At 41.9% G+C, this 23,965-nt stretch overlaps 1 protein-coding gene across 1 annotated transcript in view; it reads left to right on the plus strand.

Annotated features, from left to right (window-relative positions):
* Positions 1 to 8,152: 8,152 nt before the first annotated feature.
* The window catches only part of CLNK (cytokine dependent hematopoietic cell linker), a 166,199-nt gene continuing 150,386 nt past the window's right edge, over positions 8,153 to 23,965 (plus strand). The window contains exons 1-2 of the mRNA XM_082728519.1: positions 8,153 to 8,407; positions 22,603 to 22,655. Coding sequence (XP_082584645.1) covers positions 22,645 to 22,655 — 11 coding nt within the window. The 5' untranslated portion in view covers positions 8,153 to 8,407; positions 22,603 to 22,644. The remainder of the gene's footprint in view (positions 8,408 to 22,602; positions 22,656 to 23,965) is intronic.

Genomic DNA, 23,965 nt, shown 5'->3' on the forward strand with positions numbered 1-23,965 from the left:
TTAAAACCTCAGATCATTTATTTAAATCAAATTATAAAAACTTTGTTTCAGTGAAGATAAATGGGGTTTGGAACTGATCATGCAAGTTCTTGAAATAAGGGTGTTTTTTTAAAGTTATAAATGTATATCTCTACATTAGTTTCCTAGGGGTGCTATAACATGTACCACAAACTAGGTGGCTTACAATCACTATATGTCTTCTCTTTCAGTTCTGGAGGTCAGAAGTCTTCCATCAGGGTGTCAGTAAGACTTTGCTCCCTCCAAAACTTATAGCGTAGGATTCTTCCTTCCTTCTCCCAGCTTCTACTGGCCCAGGCTTCCTTGGCTTGTGGCCACATCACTCAGATCATTCCTTTCATCTTCATATGGTCATCTTCTCCCAGTGCATGGCCGAGTCTTTATTTTTATTTACTTATTTACTTATTTATTTATTTATTTATTTATTTATTTTACAGATGGAGATCACAAGTAGGCAGAGAAGAAGGCAGAGAGGAGGAAGCAGGCTCCCTGCTGAGCAGAGAGCCCAATGTGGGGCTCCATCCCAGGATGCTGGGATCATGACCTGGGCTGAAGGCAGAGGCTTTAACCCACTGAGCCACCCAGGTGCCACATGGCTGAATCTTAACAAGGCATTCCCCTTTCTGTGTGTCTATCCTCTTGTTACAAGAACACCAGTCATCTTGGCTAGGAACACCTAAAGGAACTCATCTTAAATTGGTTGCATCTACAAAGAACCCATTTCTAAAAAAGCTTTCATTCTGATATACTTAGGTTATAATTACAACATATCTCTATAGGGAGGACACAGTTTAACCCCCAGCAGACTCTAAAATCAAAACATCACTAAAGAAATCCATTCTTTAATTATTTCTAACCTTCACTCCCGAGTCTTCTCTTCCATCCACACCATCAGAATCCCTATCACATTGCTTCTTACACATGCTCCTCCCTTTCACACCCATTGCTACGATAGACCAAGCTCAAGAAGAACCAAATAAAGCAGCAGCTTTGCAACCCAACAGCTTCTTTGATACCCCAGAACTGGTTCTACTTCCCAACTGAAATTCTAGTACATATACACTCACAGGACTATTACAAAAATCCCATCACCTAATTGATTGATTATAGTATATTCAATCCATATTGAGCAATTGCTCAGTAGAGAAGACATGTTTTCATCTAAAACCTAGTACTAACCTTGTGGAAGCTTAGTATTCAAGTTATTTGGCATCAAACCTATTTAACACTTTAATTTCTTTGTCTTTCTGCTAATCTACAAGGCTGCATAAGTACTATTTCAGGTGCCAGAACAGAGCTTAAAGAACACAGATCAAGGCCAGGATGGATGGAGTCTGTATCATTGAGAATCTACTCTGTGCCCAGGGATCTTCACTATGGCAGATTCCAAAAGGGAGAAACCCCACTGTAGAGGAACACCCTCTTTGTTCTCTCTCTAAAGTACTATAGAATTCTTTCATTCCTACAAAATTCTTCTTAGGATCATATTTGGAATGGACTGAATGTTTGTGTCCTCTCAAAATTCATACGTTGAAATCCTACCCTCCACCCCAGTGCAATAGTACAAGTAGATGGCCCCTTTGGGGTGTGATTAGGACAAGATTAGGTCATGTGGGTGAGGGGAACCAGGAATGAATCAGTGCTCTTGTAAGAGTCACTAGAGGGCTTGTACCCTCTCTCTGCTGTGAGAATACAGCCAGAAGCTGGCAGTCTACAACTGAAAGACAGCTCTCACTAGATCCTAACCATTCTGGAGCCCTGATCTAGGACTCCCAGCCTCCCAGAATGTGAGGAATAAGTTTCTGTTGTTGATAAGCACCCCCAGTCTATGGCACTTTGTTACAGCAGCCCAAACTAACAAAGACACTAGTCTTCCCATGGCTCCTATAAAATACTTTAGTATTTTTGATGTATGATCATTAAGGAACCATGTTCCTACTGTTCCTTAGAAAACCCCTAAGTCATAGAAGGTTCCCAGCACAGGGATGGCAACATGGACTGTATAACTCCAGCCTTAAAATGATCCAAGTCACAGGACTGCCAACTTCACAACTGTTGACAGTGGACTCAGCCCCTAATTTTCACTTCATTGAGCTTCTGTGTCCCCCTTTTAAAGAAAGATACATTACTGACTGGGGCAAGTGGCTTGAGGGTTAGAGACCCAGGTTTGTCCTTGCCAGGTTTCCCAGCTGCAAGATCAAGGCAATACTTGTAACTTAACTGCTTTGAATCTCCAAAATTTATGCTGAGTGGTAGGTGAATTACAGACTAAGATGTAAATGAAGAAAATGCTCAGAAAAGCAGGGTGCCTGGGTGGCTCAGTCCGATAAGCATCCAGTTCTAGATTTTGGCTCAGGTCATGATCTCAGGGTCTTGGGATAGAGCCCTGAATGGGGAATCCACACTCAGCAGGGTATCTGCTTACAGATTCTCTACCTCTGACCCTCCCCTGATCTCTCTTGCTGTCTCTGAAATAAATAAATTTGTTTTTCTTTTTAAAAAGGAAAAGAATCTAAAAATTGCAATTATCCTACTTATGACAGCTATGGTTATTCTTATTTGTCTTAAAGACAGAAAAGCAATTTTAGTTTCCTTCTCCTTCCTTCTAGAAAAGAAAAAAAATTAAGAAAAAGACAGAGAGAGAGAATGAGAGGCTAAAAGTCTTGACTCCATTTAAAAGCCAAAGGTCGAATTCCATTTTTGGTGTTAAGCTTTGCCTCCTTCTTCTCTTCTATTCTAAGTCTTGCCTTGCTCCACTGTCTCCCCTAACCATGGTTTATACCACGTGCTAAGCAAAACCTATCAAGGATTGCTCTGTACTGTTCATGGTGTTTTCTTTTTTCTTAATCCGATTCTCACTTCAAGACCTAAATTCAACCAATGTGAGGACAGATGGTGTAGGGCCCTTTGCCCTGCCAATTTAGCAACCCTGGCAATGATTCAGCTCCTGCACAGAGAAGGAGTGATTTTGCCTGCATGATTTAAAAATACCACAGTGTTTTAACCCCCGGCAAAACTGTTTGGCAAACAACCCCTAGCAGATTTGTATGTGTGTGGATGATGTCACCACTCCTTACCAGATTTGTCTAAACAAGGTTTGCTCAAGATAAATGGCTAACTGTGGCTGTCATTTAAATGTAGAATCAGGAGACAAAGCTGTGCAAGCCTGGAAAGAAATTTAGCTGAGAAGGTGGAACTTGTGCCACTGTCTTCGTTCTTCCCATGACTCACCTTGGTGATCAGTCAAGTTTCCTCTACTTCCTCATTTGAAAATGAGAGATGTCATCTACAGCCGATTCCGCTCATCCAATTGCTGGGTGATACACCATGGGTTCTTGTTATTGCAAAGGATTCCAAGATGAGAAACAACTGCAGCCACCCTCAAGGAATTTATGATTTAATGAGGCATGTGAAGTTTGTCCCCCAAAGCTCATCTGTTCCTCAACAAATTCTTATGAGGTTATCTCAACTCAGAAACCCCTTCCCTCCAAACTTACATCTGACTGAGTACTTTTCCTCACTCAGGCCTCAGCTCAAATGTCATCCCTGCAGAGATTCTACCTCACACTGCCTCATATGAAGAAACTCTCTACTCCATACATTCCTGGCCACTCTCTGTCCTGTTATCATGTATCATTCCCTCATTGAGCTGCCACTTCCACTTACATATTTCTTTCTTACTGGCATTTCACCAGGTACAAGAGCCTCTGCTGCTACTAGTTTCCATGGCCTTGGTAGGAGAGAGACACTAGTGTTCTGGAGCCCTCGTGATGCCAAAGCTGGAAGGGAACCTGTGGAGGCAGTGGGGATAGATGACTCTATCACCAGTGTGGTGATGCTGAGTCTCTGCTCTTTCACATGGATAATAATAATAATGATGCCAACATAGAAGCATTATTGTGATAATTAAATTATGGATTTATGCAAAATGCCTAGAACAATGAGGTCTTACTTAATGTTAGCCCCATGAGGCTCTTCTGAGGAAAAGTAGTGTGAACTAAGCACTGAATTTGTGTTTAATAGATCTTCATTAATGGATAAACAAACTAACATTTCTGTGAATTAAGAATTAAAGGAATCCAAGGAACATCAGTAGAGATTTAAGGGAAAAGCTCTTTCTTTATACATTTACTTGTCACTTCCACCCTGTGACTTGTCATTTACTTGTCACTCCCACCCTGTGACTTCCAAAGAAGTTAGGCATGAATGTAACAAAACTTGGCTAAAAAATCAAGCCAAAGTCAGAAACCTTGTTATGCTCATAATGGCCCTTGAGTTCTCACCTGTGAGGTTGAGAGCTCTTACACTGAGCCCCAGGTCTACCTATGTTGGGGTTTGTCTTCCTATTGGTTGTGTTAGGGTAGTCAGCCTAGGAAGCCAGGGATGCCTGAAGGTCCTTTCTGGAGAGAATGGACTTCTATGGGAACAACCCCACCAGCTGTTACTACCCAGACATTGGATGAGTTTGAATATCAATTATGTTTAAGTTGAGGTTTTTCCTAGGAAGCTACTTCTTGGCAGTCATAAAAATGGCCCAAATGGGGACATAGACCCAGTTGACACTGTGCCTCTAAAACACAGCACAGAACTCAACGCACACTCACACCAAGATTCCTCTTTCCAGAGTGCTCATGTGATGTGTTAGAGAGACCATAGCTAATGGAGAGAGGCTCATAACATGCTTCCTGGAGGAGACATGTTATAAAAGACCATTAGCATGAGGTGAGCCCATTTCAGGGGCCCAGAATCAAACTACCCAAGGCCCAGACACAAACAGGTGCTAAGCTATAAGAAATCAGAAATGCTTGTGGCAATTAACCTAGGTTCTCATAGGAGCTCTTTTATAATTCGTGAAAAGCACATGGATTTTGATCCATTACAAGAGACAGTACCTTCAACTGGGAATTTATAAAACAAACACACACCTGCCATGATGGTCTTGAACAGCCTCTCTTGTGTTTTGGGGTTTATGGATATATGTACAAGCTGCAAGTCAAACCCAGGCCTTGACACCATCTTGAGGCCAGCTGTGTGACAGGACCCTGAATTTGGCAATCACCACCCTCCAAAAGGGGGACACCAAATTTCACCCAGTATTAGGATGTTGACCCAGGACCAGGATTTTTTTTTTAATCACCTAAATTTATTTTGTTCAAAAAAATCTTAAAAGAAAACCAGTGAGAGAGCAAGAACAGCAAGAAAGTGGTTAAGCCAGGCTTTATCATCTTTTATTTTTCTTTCTTTTCCAACACATCATCTCAGCTTTACAGAAAAGTGAATGCTTCTGTGTAGAATGTTTATTCATAAGAAATCAGGTTCTCCAGGGAAAAGTGGGTGACATGTACTCCATGGGATCTCTCTATGTGATTTTGGCAATTGCTTGTGAGTCCGTAATTACTCCAAAATAAAAATTGTTTAAATAAGACAATTTTAAAATTTTTATTATGTTATGTTAGTCACTATACAATACATATTGGTTTTTGATGTAGTGTTCCATGACTCATTGTTTGCATATAACACCCAGTGCTCGATACAATCCTCCTTAATACCCATCACCAGGCTAACTCATCCCGTCACCCCGCTCCCCTTTGAAACCTTCAGGGTTTTTTTCCTGTAGTGCATAGTCTCTTATGGTTCATCTCCTCCTCTGATTCCCCCACCTTTATTACACTACTGGGTATATACCCCAAAGGTACAGGTGCAGTGAAAAGAAGGTCCACATGCACCCCAATGTTCATAGCAGCAATGTCCACAATAGCCAAACTGTGGAAGAAGCTGAGATGCCCTTCAACAGATGAATGGATAAAGAAGATATGGTTCACATGAGAGACTATGGACTCTGAAAAACAATCTGAGGGGTTTGAAGTGGTAGGGGGTGGGAGGTTGGGGTACCAGGTGGTGGGTATTATAGAAGGCACGGATTGCATGGAGCACTGGGTGTGGTACAAAAATAATGAATACTGTTATGCTGAAAAAAAAAAAAAAAAAGAATCTCAAGCAGAATATACACCGAATATAGAACCCAATGAGGGGCTTAATCCCAAGATGCTGAGGTCATGACCTGAGCCGAAATAAAAAATTAAATGTTTAACTAAAAAAAAAAAGAAGAAGAAGAAGAAGATATGGTTCATATACAAAATGGAATATTACTCAACCATCAGAAAGGATGAATACCCACCATTTGCATCGACATGGATGGATCTGGATGAGATTATGCTAAGCGAAATAAGTCAAGCAGAGAAGAAAGGGAAAAATAAATAAGGCAATAATTTTTAAAGTATAGATACGAATTTCAGTTTCTCCTTATGTGCATTAAATTCAAGTTGAAAAAATATTTTGATAATTCTTTGAAAGGGCTCCAGGTTATTGATATGTGGTTACACTTTCTCCTCTACCTCCATTTATGAGGTAAATTTATCATTTTGTGCACTGGAAATGCTATGAGGTTAGTGGTGTCACACTCCTTTTTAAAGGTAAGAAATGGAATATTACTCAGCCATAAGGGATGAGATCTTGCCATTTGTGACAATGTAGATAGACCTAGAGACTGTTACTCTAAGTGAAATAAGTCAGACAAAGAGAGACAAATACCATGATTTCACTTATATGCAGAATCTAAAAACCAAAACAAATGAACAAAAACACAACAAAACAAAGACTCGTACAGAGAACAAACTGGCGGTTACCAGAGGGGATGGGTGGGAGGGAAGGATGAAATAGGTGAAGGGGATTAAGAGGTACAAACTTCCAATTATAAAAGGAATAAGTCACTGAAATAAAAAGTACAGCATAAGGAATATAGTCAATAATATTGTAATAACTTTGTATGGTGACAGATGGTAACTACACTAATCATGGGGAGCACCACATGATGTATACAACTGCTAAATTACTATATTATACACCTGAAACTAATGTAACATTGTATGTCAACTATACCTCAGTAAAAATATAAAATTAAATTTAATTTTTTTTTAAAAAGGAGAGAAATGAAAGAATCAGTTAAGTTAGATAACTTGCTGGATGTCATTCAATTAAAACTAGAGTAATTCCAAGGCCCAACAAAGCTAGAGTAATTCCAAGACCCAACAAAGCTAGAGTAATTCCAAGGCCCAACAGTCTTGCAGTTCTGCCTCCCCGCAGGGCCTACAAGAGCCAGGAAAAGCTTTCTTTTCCTCCATCCCAGGAACTGTGGTCTTACTTGAACATAATTAGGTCTCGAAAGTCTTGCTTTCTGGTTTCTTTGTGTTTATTTGTTTGTCTGTTTTCCCTGTGATTCTTCCATACAATCTACCCAAAGTCTTCATACCCTAGGTGGACTAGCCAGAGAGTGAAATCTTGACAAACTCACTGTGTCAAGCATTGTTCCTTTCAGACCCAGACGAAGCTCAGCTCAGCCCATACACTACATCCTTTATTCACAGATGTGGTGGATCACTCATCCATCGCGTAGTGTTTCTGGAGGTCTCATATTATGCTTTAGTGGCACCGAAAGAGGGTCCCAGGGAAAAGTAAGAGACCGATATTAATAGATGCCAAGCACAGTACAGGACACTCTGCAGGATGCAAGCAATGTACTGGATTACAGCAGGCACTTGAAAGAACTTGCTGCCAGCTTAAATAAACCAAAAGTAAGGCAGAGAGAAATTAAATGTCCTAAGTGTCCAATATGTGCCCCAAACCTTGCTACATGTCCTAACTTACATTATTTTGTTCATTTCTTGGAACAGCTCTAAAATACAGATATTATTATCCCTTGATCATAGACATGGAAGCTAACTGAGAAACTGCACCTTGTCCAAGATCACCAACTAACAATTAGTACAACAGAAGTAAGAGCCAGGCATTTCTCTTTCCAGACCCCATGTTCTCTCCATCACACCTGAAGGATCTGGTCCATGTATCTTGTGTGGTCTCAGGGAGCCACTGGCAACATCAAGTCATAAGATAATCAGTATTCAGTGCACAAGTGAAACAAGACCAGAAAAACCCATATTTGATGCTTGAGTGTTGCTCAGAAATCCATTTTAGTCTGTTCTATAAATGTGATGGGCCACTCAGGGACTCCATGTGTCTTTAAGGACACCCTTTTGGGTCAGAAGACTTCAGCCTCAACGGCTTCACGTGCTTTGTTTCAACTGAAGAGGAAGTCCTACTCACACACAGGTCCTACCACCCTAATCTGTGGTCACATTTCACAGGAAACCAAACCTAAAACGGACCTAGGAGGGGCTTTCTGCTAAAGGACACTGCTTAGAATTGAGAATAATTCACCTCATTGCATTACGGATTACTGGCTCCCAGAGTTTTCTGCAATGCTGCCACGGTGGCCCCTCACAGGAGACCAACATCTCAGCACGGGACCTTGTGCACCTCCACGGCTCTTCAGGTAAACTAAGGAGGCCAGCTCCAACTGAATGGGCATCTCACTGGCATAAAGGATCATTAGGAAAGAGCTGACACCAAGCAAAAATTGTTTTTATAACATTCAGTGCTGGGCCTTCTATAAAGCATTGAATGGCATAAAGAAAGCCAGCTCCCTTAACTCAGTTTTTAAAGAATCCTTCATTCTGCTGGAAGAAAAAAATCAAGATATGTACCAATTAAAAATTTAAAGACTAGATGTTTTCAATCTTCTCATTCTGGAGCTTAGAACCCCTGACTGTTTGCTACTAAAATCTAAAGGCCAGCCTGGTTGCTGGCTTTCTTGGCTGACCTTCATTAGGACAGCCCCCTAGAAAGGCAGACACAATTCAAAGTAGGTCATTGAAAGCAGAAGTTAACTCCTGGAGCCCCTGTGGATATATGTTTCTTTTTTTAATGTTCTAAATTGAAATAATTTCCTTTCTGGTTTGGTGTGACTTTGGAATCATGCCAACCATCCTTCCACTCACAGGGGTGAGGAGCCTAAGAGTAAGAGTGAAGGTGGGTACAGTGTTCACCCTCCAAGATGCCGGGAGGCATCTCTGCCAGGTGTTTCTTGGAAAGAACAAATAAGACATCAGTGAGTGAGATAGAAAAGAGAGTTGGTGTCCTCAAAGTCTGTCTGCTTTAAAAGATACTGACATGGCTGCACTTTATCAATAACGATTTTTTTTAATTGTGTGCAAGTGTTACTTATTTGATTATCCTCTTTGTTCTATTGTAGCATAGACCCTCAATGATGTTGCTCCATTGGTTTCCTGGGGGGCCCTCAAACCACAGGGAATGGTTATTTCAAATCTCAGGAAGGCCTATAGACCAGGTCAGTTGGAGGTCTGCCAGAAAAATGACAGTACTTCAGAAAACCTCTGAGAAACTCAAGATAAAATGTGCCCCAGAGAAGCAGGAAATGCAACTGGCATTTACAGCTCCATCTCTTGCTGGCCAATCTGTAGGTATTAACTCCCTTGATCCTCACACCCAACCTTTTGAGCTAGGTTAGTATTTCCCCCCATTTACAGAGGAACTTGAGTTCCAAGTAAATGTTCAAGGTTGCCCAGCTACTAATGCCATAGGAGAATTCAGAAGTACCCTGACTTCACCTGAGCTGACTGATAAGAATGATGTTTCTTGGCAGCTTCCTGGGGTTCATCTTAAAGCCGTTCCTGGAGCAGTGTTAGAAATATTTAGTGGTGATATTTCTCTTCTTCTCTCCAAGGAGCCCACTTAGACAACTCCATGAACAAGACCATTCTAAAACCAAAGATTATCCTTTTCTGTACCATCTGGCCAGCGCTGGCCTTAGCATCAGGAGACCATATTTCTAGCTCACTTTGCCTTGAGTCAGGTTCTGTCCTGGAAAGACTGTGGGATTTAACATCTGACGAGTTGGTCAGGATCCAAATTCTTGCCACTTGGACCAATCCTCAATTCCTGCATCTTTATAATGGACCAAGATCACATAACACTTGCACTGACAACGTTTTAGCTTCAATAATATACTATTTATACTAAATGAAATATGGCACATATTTAACACTTAGTAAGCACTCAATAAATGTCAACTTACTCACCATTACTTTCCTTACTCCAAATCAGTGCTGACCTTACTCTTAAAACATTCCCATGATTACCATGGAATTATTAATATGCATGAATTTATGAATATTTTATTTTAATAATCTCATTAAACAATAGTAATATATCACAGTTGCATGTGATATCACAGTTGCATAGTCTTGTACAAGCAGCCTTTACTAAGTGGGCAGGGTGACAGCAGGTCATTTAAGAGATGTTGCCACTGAGGCTCTGGGAAGTTGATGTGGTTGTACAATATGGTGAAATAGAAAAAGAAGGTGCTTTGAGGTCAGTCAACACTGTATGTGAATGTGATGTGTGACTTGTGTGTCTTTGGGTAAGTGACTTAACCTCTCTGAGCTTCAGTCAGCTGTTGATGATGTGTTGTAACTCAAAGCTGGGTAAAATAATACACTTTGTAAGTTTGTGAAGATGAGAGCATACATATGGTATCTGACACAGAAATCACGTTCAGGAAATAGACATGTGGCAGCTGAGAGGTACCACTGCCAAGGTCAAACAGTGAGTAGCAGAGCTCACTCTAGAAGCATCTTTTTATGAACACCACTACATAAAGCACTTATATTCATATGTCAACTATAATTCAATAATATATTTTTTTAAAAAAGCAGTTATAGGGGCACCTGGGTGGCTCAGTGGGTTGAGCCTCTGCCTTCGGCTCGGGTCATGATCTCAGGGTCCTGGGATCGAGCCCCACATCGGGCTCTCTGCTCAGCGGGGAGCCTGCTTTCTCCTCTCTCTCTCTGCTTGCCTCTCTGCCTACTTGTGATCTCTGCCTGTCAAATACATAAATAAAATCTTATAAAAAAAAAAAAGCAGTTATAGACAACATTGTAGACAATTGCCATGGTGTACCAAGACCCGAGTTCTGAAGAGTTCCTCCTGGCTATACCTACCCGTTCTAGTGTGAGAAAGATACAGGGCTCTAAGGGGTTACAGCATTAAACCAAGATAAGTACTTGAATCTAAATTAGGTTGAAGATTTTTACTGATGAAACAAAATGTCCAGTGATGTTGCAAGGTGAATTATCAGTAAGTCTGAAAAGATATGGCTAAAGTTCAGTATCAGTAACTTAAGAAAGAAAAATTACCATGGAAAACAGAACTGTGAAAAAGTCATTATGGAAATATACTTTGTGGTTTTTGCTTCATTTGTTATTTTGTGGATGGGATACATTGGAAATCATCATCATGGTTCACTCTCTTTTTTTAGTAGGTATGCTTAGTCTTACTCTGTACAAAAGAATGCTGGTGTCCAGAGAGATTCCCTACACTGTCCACTTTACACAGTGAATAAGAGGTAAAGCCAAAAAGGGGACCTGGGTATTCCTGAGTCCCAAGCTCCTGTGAGGCTTCCTCAGTGCTCTGCTGGATGTGTTCAGAGTCATGATCATAACATCATTTTCTTTCAAACTAAACAACAGCATTTTTTGATGTCTCAGATAGACCACAAGCAATAGCAAATTGGTGTATGAGTTTGGTTATTTTATCTCATTGGTGATGCTAATTGAAGGACTATTTCCCAAACACTTAAGCATAATAAATAGAAGTCCACCATGCTGACATGACACTGTGCATAGTTACCCACCACCTAAACCAAGAGGAGTCAAAAGATCTGAACATGACATGGAAATTCCATATCCATGTGTTTGAAGACACAGCCTTCCATTGTGGTGGGTTTTCTGTTGAATTTAGTGTGAGGTAAATATGAGGGGTGCCTAAGGCCCAGACCCAACCTCTGAGAGAGTTAAGCTTTTGTGGGGTTCTGGTGGACCCATATTTAATCATGGGTTTTGCAGATTTCATCTAAGGCTTTCAAAGTTGATAGGACTCAGCAGTATTATCTCATTCTGGCATTCTGGTCCATGTATCTATCTTCTGTGATTGTGAAGTGTTAAAAGTGACTTAGGTTATAAGTTCCTTTCCAATAGGCAAATCTATCCAGGAAACCAAATTAATGTAGGGAGGTAACTTCATGCAAAGAAAGTCAGAGCTGTGTCATTACACTCTCTGGACTCCCTGAACTATCGATAGTCTGATGTCTTGATAGGCACCTGAGAGCCACTCTGCCCCATAACTCCTATGGATGTTCATAGCTCAGGTCCCCCTTAGTCCTGGGCATGTCCGGGGATCTCCTGACCAGCTCTACCTCTATGGGAATTCCCCATAAGAACACTTTCCAACCCCAAACTCTTACTTCTGTTCCCAAGATCTTTCTACTACTTGACTCCACCTATTCTTTGAGAAAGAAAGAACCTGGGTTTAGGTTCAGACTGTTACTACCTAGCAGAATGCTTTCAACAGCTTATTTAATCTCTCAGAATCCCAAGTCAATCTTTAAAAGATGGAATTGCAATACCCACCTTCTGGATGTGTGGGCAAGAATGCGACGCAGTATATAAAAAATTACTTATTATAGTGCAAGGCAATTATTAAGAGCAAAGTAAAGGATAGTGGCTATATTATCATTTTTAGCACAGTTATCATCAGCTTAATATGTATTCAAGCAAACCTCCATTAGGTTCCTTGGCTTCCTTTCCTTCTTTAAGAGTTTTGACCTAAAGAAGTCAAGGTGATTTCTCCAGAAAGCTAATTTCCTCATTTTCATATTTATTTTAATCATTCATCTTTCAAAGCCTTGGAAGTGTCTTACAACTCCTCAAATGTACCAATCCTCTAAAAATATTAAGACTTATTGAAAAAAGGTACAAATTTCTTTAAAACACTTTCCTTGCCAATTTGAAATCCTACTGTCCTTCACAGTACTGATACTTTTAGAAATTGCTCAATAGTTACCTGTTGAACTAGATCGCATAACCATTTATAGTTGACAAGATACTTTCACTTCCATCATCCCATTTGGTCTTCAAAACCATCCTATGAGCAAGGGAGGGTGAGTGTTTATATCCCCTTTTTCAGACTGGAGAAACAGAGTCAAAGTTGCACAGTGCTCTGTGCGGTTAAGCACACTGGGTCTTAAAGACTCGCTTCCTATCTTGCCGGGCCAGTGATCCTGAATAAAAGAAGGGGGAGAAGAAAGAGTTAATTATATGGAGGAAGCTCAATTCAGGGGTTAAGTTCTAAATGCACTTGAAGTTTCAAAGAAAGCAGTGACCTCATCTGAATCCATACTGTGCATTTGTTCACTAGACAGATTTGGCTCAAGAGGGCTCTTGCTGAATAAAATGACAGAATTGTTCAATATTGAAAAATCTAGGTCATTTGGATTGTTGCCTGAGGATGGAATCTAAAGTAAACAGGGTGTCCTACATAGGGTCCTGGCATTCAGCAGATGGTGTTATTGTTATTGTTGTTATTGTTGTTGTTGTTGTTATTGATTACATTACTCTCAGTTCAGTGTCTATTAGATTACCTGGCTTTTCTTGTCCTGTATTTGGGCTTAAAGATGCTCTCGAACTTCTTTGAGACCCACTTTATTGTGAAACAGATCCTCAGAAAATGACCAGCATATAGCTGATGCTTAATAAATGACTATTTTAAGAATGACAATGCTTTCACTATGGACCTTTAGATGTCCATGGGGGAGGTAGGGTCCCTGGACCAATCTCCATCCAAGGGCCAGCCTGTAAATTATGTCAGGTAATGGCAGAGAGAGATGATAGATGGGTAGGTAGGTAGATAGATAGATAGATAGATAGATAGACAGACAGACAGATGAGGGCCTGGAAGTGCTAGCCCCACTCAGTGTGTTTCTGCCTTGATTTTATGAAAGCCAGATGCAAACAGGTTGAAATAAACAGGTAAACCTTTATTTTTTTCTGATTTTGTTTTAATTTTTATTGTGTTATTTTAGTCACCATACAACACATCATTAGTTTTTGATGTAGTGTTCCAAGATTCATTTCTTATTATAACACCCAGCACTCCAAAACATCTGATTAAGCTCTCAATAATCTACATTTTGTTTTTGCTACAGTCTAGTTTTATCTGAGCAGTAAAACCACCTCGATGATAAGAGAGCAGGAAGAGGGAAGGATGGGAGAGAAGGAGGAGGAAGAGGAGGGGAAGGATGAAGGAAGCGAGGGTAGAAGGAATAGAGGGCGGTGAGGAAACAGCATGAGTGAGTGAAAAAAAGGATAAAGCAAGAAGCTATTTACTACAAAATGAGAAAAAGTGGGGAAAGAAAAACCCTACCACGGAAGGAAGGGAACACTTTCTGCAGCAGAGAAAAAGATATGAGTTTTGAAAACAAAATGCACCAATGGGGATATATTCTAAAATCTATAGTTTGCATCAGATCACTAAGGGTGTTTTCAAAATCATTTAAAATAAGAAAAAAAAATGGATGCAGGTGCACATTACCTTGAGATACTTAAGGGAGGTTACTTGTTACCAAGACAGTTGCAAAATCTTTTTTTTTTTAAATAATATGCCCATACTTAATAGCAGAAAAACTAGAAAAGCAGTCTTCTATATTCCTCAAAAAAAAAAAATCTATAATAACAATCCATTTGACTCAAATGCCTCCATTTGTTGGAAATCCAATAAAATTAAATGTTATACTTAATTAAATGTAGCTGATTGTTCTGACCAAGGTACAGAAATATAAATCCAATCAGCACACAGCTTCCTCTACGTCTGAGCATCTCTAAGATGTAACCTTCTCATTTTTTGTATGAAAATAGAAGAAATCCGTGTATAACTGTGACCAAATCAATAAACATCTGCGTCTGAGAAGTCAGATGTTTCAACATGTTTACTCAAAGCATATGCATGTGTGCATGGACAGACATACATGTGCACGCACAGACACACGAGCACACTCCTTGGTCCTAGTCCCCAAAATATTCACACAGTGACCCCTCATTCCCTGCCTCAACTCCAAGTGACATCTGTCATTTGGGATCTGTTGGATGTGACTATTTAGAGAACTAGATGTGTATTGTTTGCACTTTATGCTGGATTCTTTCTTGTTTTCAAGGATTAATGAAAAAAAGCATCAAACCTTAATTCTGACCCTCCCCTCCAGCCTTGACCCAGTTTCAGCTGCAGAGCTACATCGTAGCTTCCTGACCATCTCTAATATCCTCCCCACCAGTTCAGAGGTAGCTTTCAGCCATTTCCTGTGTCCATTCAGATACAGTCATTACTGGCATGATGTTTCTTAAACTTTGAAATAAAGAGGCTAGCATTTTTATAATAAGCCTTATCTTTGAGGAATAAGTGAGAAGTATTTGAGAGCAAAAAAAAAAAAAAATCTTCACCATAAATGCATTGTTTTTCCTTCATAAAATATTAATTTCAGATCAGGTGAAATGCAGCAGAAATATTTATGATAACATGTCTCTTTGCAAGCTCAGTTTGGTAGCACTGGTGAATTCCCAGTGGAGAACAAGAGTTCTCCAGGATAACAAGGAAATGTGATTTGTTGCTTTACATATTTCCAATTGTTTAAACTGCTTATGGTACCATAAGGGTATTAATTATTTTCGGATTAAGATCCGCACCAAAATCCAATCCATTTATAAAACAAGTCTTCCCTTCCTAACATATTCACTGAGACCCCAGATGAATTTCAAGCTTAGAAACAGCCATTCTGGTTTTAAAGCCCAAATCTAATGTACGTTCTTTGGAAATCTTAAGCAAACGTCTATCTATAGGACCTTGTTTTCTTTATTTTAATAGTTTTCTGAAATATTTATGTGCTTTAACCATCAAATCCATTATCTTCTTAAAAAATGCTTTTCAACCCACAAAGTACTTAGTAAGCTAATTGAATGTAGTAACCGAGACTATCCCTCCAAAACCGTGTGGCTATTTGGCCAAAATGGATGCTTAGAGCAGGGACTCCTCTCAGCTCCCAGCCATACTGTGCTCCTCTCTTTGGTATGGCCCTCTGTATCCCTTGAGAGCAATGGATTGCCTTTTAATGTTGGTACCATAGGGTAAAGCAATGTTGCTCAAACTGGACTCATTTTGGACCCCAAGGAGTTTCAGAGCCTTAGATGTCTGTAAATCCCATGAGAATTCTGTCACCGAAATGAAAGCACAGATCTCTAAGCCGAAATGAATTAAGAGTGTATTCTGTTTCTCCTGCCTAGGCTTTGGAAGCTGGTACATTAGTCCAGCAATTATAGCACCGTGTTGGCATTTAAGATGAGATTTGCATTGGCATCTAACGTTTAATACAGTTGATATCTCTCCTTGTTGGAGAAATAAACAGTGATCGTGAAAAGAGGTGGCCTGTCCTCACAGACTCCCCAGGGCCCCAGGATCTCCCGCCAGGTTCCTCCCTGACTGTGGGCCCCCACAGGCAGAGTGCAGCTCTTTTTGGGAATCCCACGTGCTTCTGCCAGCATTCCCACCGCAGAGCCAGCTCTGGACATACCCGTGCCATGTGCACCAAGGACCCTGCTGTGACGGACAGATGGTACCTCAGCATGCCTTCTCTTTGATCACAAAAGCCATGGTTAGCCTTTGTTTCTGTGGCTAACTGGGAAGAGAAACTGAAGGAAATGCCCCAATTCATTTAAAAAAAAAAATAAAATAAATGTACAAACACATGCGATTTTTCTCCCTGGCTGGACCTTATAACATCTCTGGGTTGCTCTTTTATCTTGGACAATCTCTACACCTGGAAGTTCCATGATGGCCTGGGGGTCTCCTCTCCCTTCCATTATCATGCCCCAAGAAGGAGTCAGGACAACTCATAAGGAGCAGTAGAGAAACGAGTAATGAAATCCTCCACTGACCCCAGGAAGGTGCATGGACCCCTCTGGGCATGCTTTCCTCTGTGTTCCAATACCACCATATATTCCTCTATTATTTACAGACACATATTTAATATAGTTGCTTTCAGTGCCGTACAGAAACAAACCAGTGTTACAAGACAGGGCCTTGTTCTGTGGTCTCTAATTCCTAATATCTCCATGGATGGTGCTTAACACATAGCAGAACCTCACAGAATACATGAACAATCCCAAACCCAAACGACAGTCGTGGGAGCCTGGGTTTTCCTCACTCATTGCCTATAGTGAGATCTGACACAGGAATTACTGCCTGGTGAGATTCAAAGCCTTTCCCACTCTTATCTGCGGTGTCAGTGTTTGGATGCGGTGGGTTTGCTTTACACATTTCACTGAAAATTAACACAGAAATAACTTCAAGCATACAGAGTTATTATGAACAGTGGCATGGCTGAATTTCCATTTAAGATGAACCGGGGACAGTGAGGCAGATGGATGTACCCTTTGGTACTTCACTTAGGAATGAGAAAATGCCAGTGTGTGGCCCCAGGCAGAGAGCTGAGAAGGGAAGCTCTCACGTCCACTTCATTCTGCTGCCTTGCGCCTCAAAATACCTGGGGCATTTTCAAAAATATCAGTATCTGGGCTCCACCCCAGGACAACTGGATCAGATTTTATGGGGCTTCAGTAGTTGTAATAGTTCCCCAGATAATTCTGAAGGTCAGAGAACTGTGAGAACCCGCTTGCCCCACCCATGGTCATGAGCAGAGGGAAGTGCTTCTCATTTTGAAGACGAAAGCCTCGAAGTCATACAGGACGTTTCATCTTAAAGTTCAAGTTAACGTCAATCCCTATCTTTCCATATCTTAGATAGCTTAGATAGCTTTCCTGTAATCCTCACAGGAGCCTTACCATACCTGTTGTGTTACCCCCCACATCACGTATGAGCGAGCTGAGTCTCAGAGCAGGTAGATTGTTGCCCCAACGTATTACTAAAAAGTATCAAGGGCGATGGTTTGCAGTTTATTGTACGTGCAATGTAGGGCCCGTTACTTAACTTCCGTGAATGTCAGTTTGGTTTTGTTTAAAATAATGATGATAATACAGAACCTACGGGGTTACCTGGGGTGGAGCAGGGACACATAATAGGCGTTGGATGTTCATTACATACACATGTCAGGAAGGGAAGAGCCTTGATAATGTACCACTTTCCTAAAGCCTATGGACACGAAATTCTGTCTGCTCACCACACCTCATTCTCACCACATCCTTTTCAAAGTGACTGAGATCAGATAGAACTACAGCATTCTGGGGCAGCTCTTAGACACTCCGAATAAAGCAAAGAGCGGCTTATCTTGGAAAGCGCCACCCATTACGTCATGCTGATGCCACCACCTGGTTGGCTTGTACTTTGTTGTGGGTCCCTAAGACCCCAAATTTTGCTTTTTAAATGCTAGAAAGTTTGGATGCCTCTCACGACATTTTGAAATTCTTTTTATATAATAGGCCGTTCACATCTCTCGCAAGCTGCTAGTTATATCTTTTCTGAACACTTACTAAGATTTTAAATCACGAGCTGTTACAGATCAAATAATTTACAAAGGTTGAAGAACATGGCAAAAGTTAAAGGTTTCCTCCCCAGCCCCTACCCTGTCCATTCCCGATGCCCTCCATGTGAGGCCTTCAGCAAAGCCTCTGCAGGAAGCTTGATTAGAGAAGACAGTAAAATGGGAGAAACATAAGAACATACATCCAACTTTTTTAGACTATTTTTTGTCACCAAATATGAAAGAATTACAGGGTTTTTTCTTTAGGATTTTTTTTTTATTATTTCTTTTCAGTGTTCCAGAATTCATTGTATATGCACCACACCCAGTGCTCCATGCAATACATGCCCTCTGCAATACCCACCACCAAGCTTACCCAACCTCCCACCCCCCTCCCCTCCAAAACCCCCAAAACCCTCAGTTAGTTCCTCAGAGTCAACAGTCTTTCATAGTTCGTTTCCCCTCCAATTTCGCCCAACATTGCGAGAGCACAGAGAAAGAGGTAGAAGCAGACTCCCCACTGAGCAAGGAGCCCAACATGGGGCTTAATCCCAGGACTCTGAGCTGAAGGCAGATTCTCAACTGCCTGAGCCACCCAGGCACCACAGAATTATAGTTTGTTTGTTTTTTTAAATAGAACTATTCTTTGTATCTTTTTTATATTCATTTTTATTATGTTGTGTTAGTCACCATACAGTACATCATTAATTTTTCATGTAGTGTTCCATGATTCATTTTTTGCGTATACCACCCAGTGCTCCTTGCAATGCATACCCTCCTTGATACCCATCACAGGGCTAACCTATCTCCTCATCCCACTCTCCTCTAAAGTCCTCAGATTATATTACAGAATCTTTGAGCTGGAAGAGACCTATTTGGCCAAACTGATCATTTTTCAGGTGAAAACTGAGGCAGAACACTTCAGTACCATGTTCAAGGTACTTCAAAAATCCTTGTTCAAGGATATACAGAAGATGGCAGGTGAGGCTGGAAAGCAGCTTCTTCCCTGGGGCCACATCCTCAAGCCTCTGATCTGAAGCAGTAAGCCCTTGGAGGGGACTGTCCTGCACCCTATGATCCTTCCATTTAAATTATCTTCCTGTATCCCATCTCAACATTGCTAACTGATGCACTTAAAGAAATGAAGGCAATTGCACTACTAGATATTTACCCCAAAGATACAGATGTCGTGAAAAGAAGGGCCATCTGTACCCCAAAGTTCATAGCAGCAATGGCCACGGTTGCCAGACTGTGGAAAGAACCAAGATGCCCTTCAACAGAGGAATAGATAAGGAAGATGTGCTGCATATACACTATGGAGTATTATGCCTCCATCAGAAAGGATGAATACCCAACTTTTGTATCAACATGGACAACTGGAAGAGATTATGCTGAGTGAAATAAGTCAAGCAGAAAGAGTCAATTATCATATGGTTTCACTTATTTGTGGAGCATAACAAATAACATGGAGGACATGGGGAGATGGAGAGGAGAAGGGAGTTGAGGGAAATTGGAAGGGGAGGTGAACCATGAGAGACTATGGATTCTGAAAAACAACCTGAGGGTTTTGAAGGGGCAGGGGTGGGAGGTTGGGGGAACCAGGTGTTGGGTATTAGGGAGGGCACGGATTGCATGGAGCACTGGGTGTGGTGCAAAAACAATGAATACTGTTACGCTGAAAAGAAATTAAAAAAAAAAAAATGAAGGGAGTGTTTAAGCAACACATTTAAGTGGTGGGTGGTCCTGAAGTGGGGAAGGGGGAGCAAATCTGTCCTATGTGACCATAATCAAATAATTTAATTCCTCTAAATATTAATATCCAAAAATCAATGTTGGTATAACCCTAGAAACCCAAATGTAACATAGCTGAGGTTACAGCAATCTGCAGACTTTGTTATACAAGTGATTGCTTGTGCATCTTTCCATAATGTTGTATTGTTTGCAAAACATTTTCAGATGCATCAACTGATTTCATAGTTAAAACAGCACAGTAAAAGAAAGATTTATGCATTAGCATTTATAAATGAGGAGACACCGACAGCTCCTACAAGGTCACACAGACAGTTAACAGCAGTGCTGGGACCAAGCAGCATCCTTCAACGTTCAGTGCAGGACCTTCCCAGTATTTGGTTCACATCGTTTGTGTTATATGGGTAAAGGTTCAAGCCCTGTTCCCCACCTCCATGGAGGAGACAACTTTCAAAGAGGCCAAGCCCTAGATATACCACACCACATCCAGAGAGGACTGTCCGTGGATGAGAACCTAGCAGCTGTCTCCCCTTTCCATGCAGCGACTCACTGGAAGCAGAAAGTGGTGCACACAGCTCTGAAGTCACACACAGGGTTTCTGAACACCTGGAGCTTAGTTTGGCTCTTCAATGACTCTCCTGCCTTTACTGGTCCAGGACATACAGCTCAAGTCCAAAGCCTAGTCTTTGTCATGCGTGGTCCCTAACAATCCAAACCCCAGTGGACTCCTTCCCATGTACTATCAACATTCAAGCTGCTGACCCCCGTGTTCCCACAAGCAGGATAAAGCCTCTCCGGAACACTGGGTATTCTAACATCTTCATATCTTTGCACATGTCACTGCATTTGCCCAACACACTTCTCCTACTTCTGGGCTAAGAAAAGGTAGACTCACTCTGCAAGACTCAGTTCAAGGACTCTCTCTTTTGTGAAGATTCCCCTGGACTCCAAAGCATAGAGGATTGGTTTTGTTTCATATGCACCTGTTTTTACAAAGCATTTAGATAACAGCCATCCTAGAAAGAGGCAGAATCTATATGATACTGAGTTTTAGGAGTGCCTTGAGGACAGAGACTATGTCTTTTTGGGCACAATATTTGCACAAAGTAAGTTTTCAGTATATAGCAGTTGGATAGATGGATGCATAAATGCCAACGGATGGCTGGCAGGATGATCTAGAAGTGCCTAGTGCTCAGTGGGGTGTAATATGGTAACTGGCCAGGAAATGGCATTTTTAAGTCCTATGCATTCAGACTTCTCCTGCATATGGGTGATTTGGGGCATTTAAGTTAACTTCCCTGAACCTCATTTTTTTTTAACAATTGAAGTCCACTCCCTACCCTGCTATGCTCAGACAGGAGTCCCAGGAGGCTGATGGGTAGAAACTGCAACAATGCCTCCTCACCCTTGGGTTCCTGTTGAGTTTGGCCAATGGGAGACAGCAGCAGGAGATTCTGGCCAAGAGAATTGTGAGATGGGGTTTTCTCACCCACCACACTTCCTCCCTGTGTGTCCCTCATACTGTGGAAGCCTTGGTTCCCTTCCCACTAGCCCCCTGTCTGGGTCCCAGTGACCCCCTAGCTCCCCTGACTCCTCCAGGCCCAAGCATGGCAAAAACACACCCAGGCCCTTCACTTTCCTTTATGGTTTCCCCATACCTTGTTCATACATTTAAATTTTTTTTTTATTTATTTATTTGACAGAGAGAGATCATAAGTAGGCATAGTGGCAGGCAGAGAAGGGAAAGCAGGCTCCCTGCTGAGCAGAGAGCCCAATGTGGGGCTGGATCCCAGGACCCTGAGCGGAAGGCAGAGGCTTAACCCACTGTGCCACCCAGGCACCCCTGTTCAAAACCTTTAAACCATCTTCTTATTAAACTTCTCAAATTATCAATTTGAGCATACTATCTGTTTCTTGCTAGAACTCCAACTGATACCATGGGCAATATCCTTCATACCCCCAGGGCCTTTATGTAGATTAAATGTAATCACTGATGTAAAGCTCTTACTGAATACTCCCAGGGTCTCTATGGCTAATTTATATGGTAAACGGAGTTAATAATCTCTCCTATGTGAGTGAATACAAGCCACAAATAAAATGTTGTGTTCTGTGCAAAGTGCTATAGAATTGAAGCTCCCCAATAAATATTTCATGGCAGGTCACGCTTGGAAAGGAGAAACATTCCTTCTCCTGCATGAGCACAGGCGCCCAGAGCAGAGCACCCCCCCACCCCCCTCCAAGCAGGGGCTAACACATCCTGGGTGCCCAGGGGAAGTACACAATTGCACGCTAGGGAAAACCAGACTCAGGATGTGTGTGCTCAGCTCCCCGGGGCGGACAGGATGGATCCTGACAGAAAGAGGACAGCATGTCAGGGAAAAGTCCCCTCCCCCACCCCGCTCCAGAAATAAACCAATTATCGACCTGGATTGATTCTCTCCCCATCCCTTCCTCTTAGCTGGCACCTGTGTCCCATTTTAACAAGAAACGACAGTTGCGTTCACCAGAATTAAAACATGATGTGTCTGGCTCAGTAACGAGTTCGCTTTTTGTTTCTACAGGCTGAACTGAAGATCCCTCTTATTTGCGGGGAGCCAAGAACTATGAACAGACAGTAAGTACTGTGACGTCACTGTGAGTCCCAATCTCCCCTCTCCTAGCGAAGGAAGGAAGGGTGCTCCCGCAACCCCCGTGAGAAGGGCATTTCCGGTTTCAGGGCAGAGCCAGAGTCCGGGGTCGAGGTCGTGCGTGTTTGTGTTCACTGAGCGTCTTTTCGATAGCACTGGCTTTTTCTGTGGGCAGTCCACTTGTTCTTGCCCAGCATGGGAGTGCCGCCAGGACGGGGACAAGACACCCCAGCACCAGAATGCTCGAAGGCCACCCCCAAATACCACCCATTGTGTTACACCCCATTGCCTGAAGGTAGAACCAAAGCGACCATGGCTGTCACACTTGTTCCCACCGCAGAGAACTTAGAGTCCAGCTATCTTTTTGTAGGGCACCCAGAGGGGTGAAGTGGTCAGTTGAGGGTATCCTAATGTGTATCTGATTCCACAAAAAATACCCATCCTGTTCCTGATGTCTATGACTATAATAAATAAAAAAGATCAGACCTCCAATTCGTAAGAGATATTTATAACGAAAAACACACACAAAAAATGTTTTTAATTGAAAATTTGGGGTGTACTAATTTTAAAATCAATCTACTTCGCTTTATTGTGCCAGTTGGAAAGGTAGCGCTATTATTCTCACTGTCATTGTGTGAGACAGAGCATGAGTTTCAGAGTTAGGAACACCTAGTGTGCATCCTTTGTTTTGCTCCATCATTTTACAGCTGTTTGATATTTGGGACATTACCTGATCTTCCTTCCAGAAAGCAGGGTCTGTCCTGGAGAAGAAGAACTAACTGACTGGTTTCTAGGTGGATTCCTGGCCCTGCAGGGAGCCTGGGGAACAGCCCAGGTTAACCAGGTGATGCCTGGGTCTCCTAGGTGGATGCCGGAGGCAGGGTTGGTGTCCAGAGTGACACATAGGGGGCTCTTCCAGCATCACAGCTTTCTCAGTTGCCCCCAGGTGTCTGGAGGGGGACAAACTGACACACAGCCAGCCCCAGGCCTGTGGGATGTAGAAGCTGGGGCTGTTGCATCCCTTCTTGCCATGGAAGTGCAGCGGGAGCTTCCTGGCTCATGGTTCACAGGTGGGCTCTGCCTTTGGCTCAGAATCTAGCTCATGGAGCATCTCTTCGGTATGAGGTGCCAGGATGCCCTTCTTTTCTTTGATTTTACGAGTGTGGCGGCGAGCGTGGCCAGATGGCAGGCACCACCACCTTCTCTGGGCATCAGCTTCCTGGTCTAAGTGACTCCTCTGAGACAGCACAGAAAGTGGGGATGGAGCCAGGGCTGGAACTGGAATCTGATTCCAAAT

The sequence above is a fragment of the Mustela nivalis genome (genome assembly GCF_964662115.1).
Source record: "Mustela nivalis genome assembly, chromosome: 4".
Classification (NCBI taxonomy): Eukaryota; Metazoa; Chordata; class Mammalia; order Carnivora; family Mustelidae; genus Mustela; species Mustela nivalis.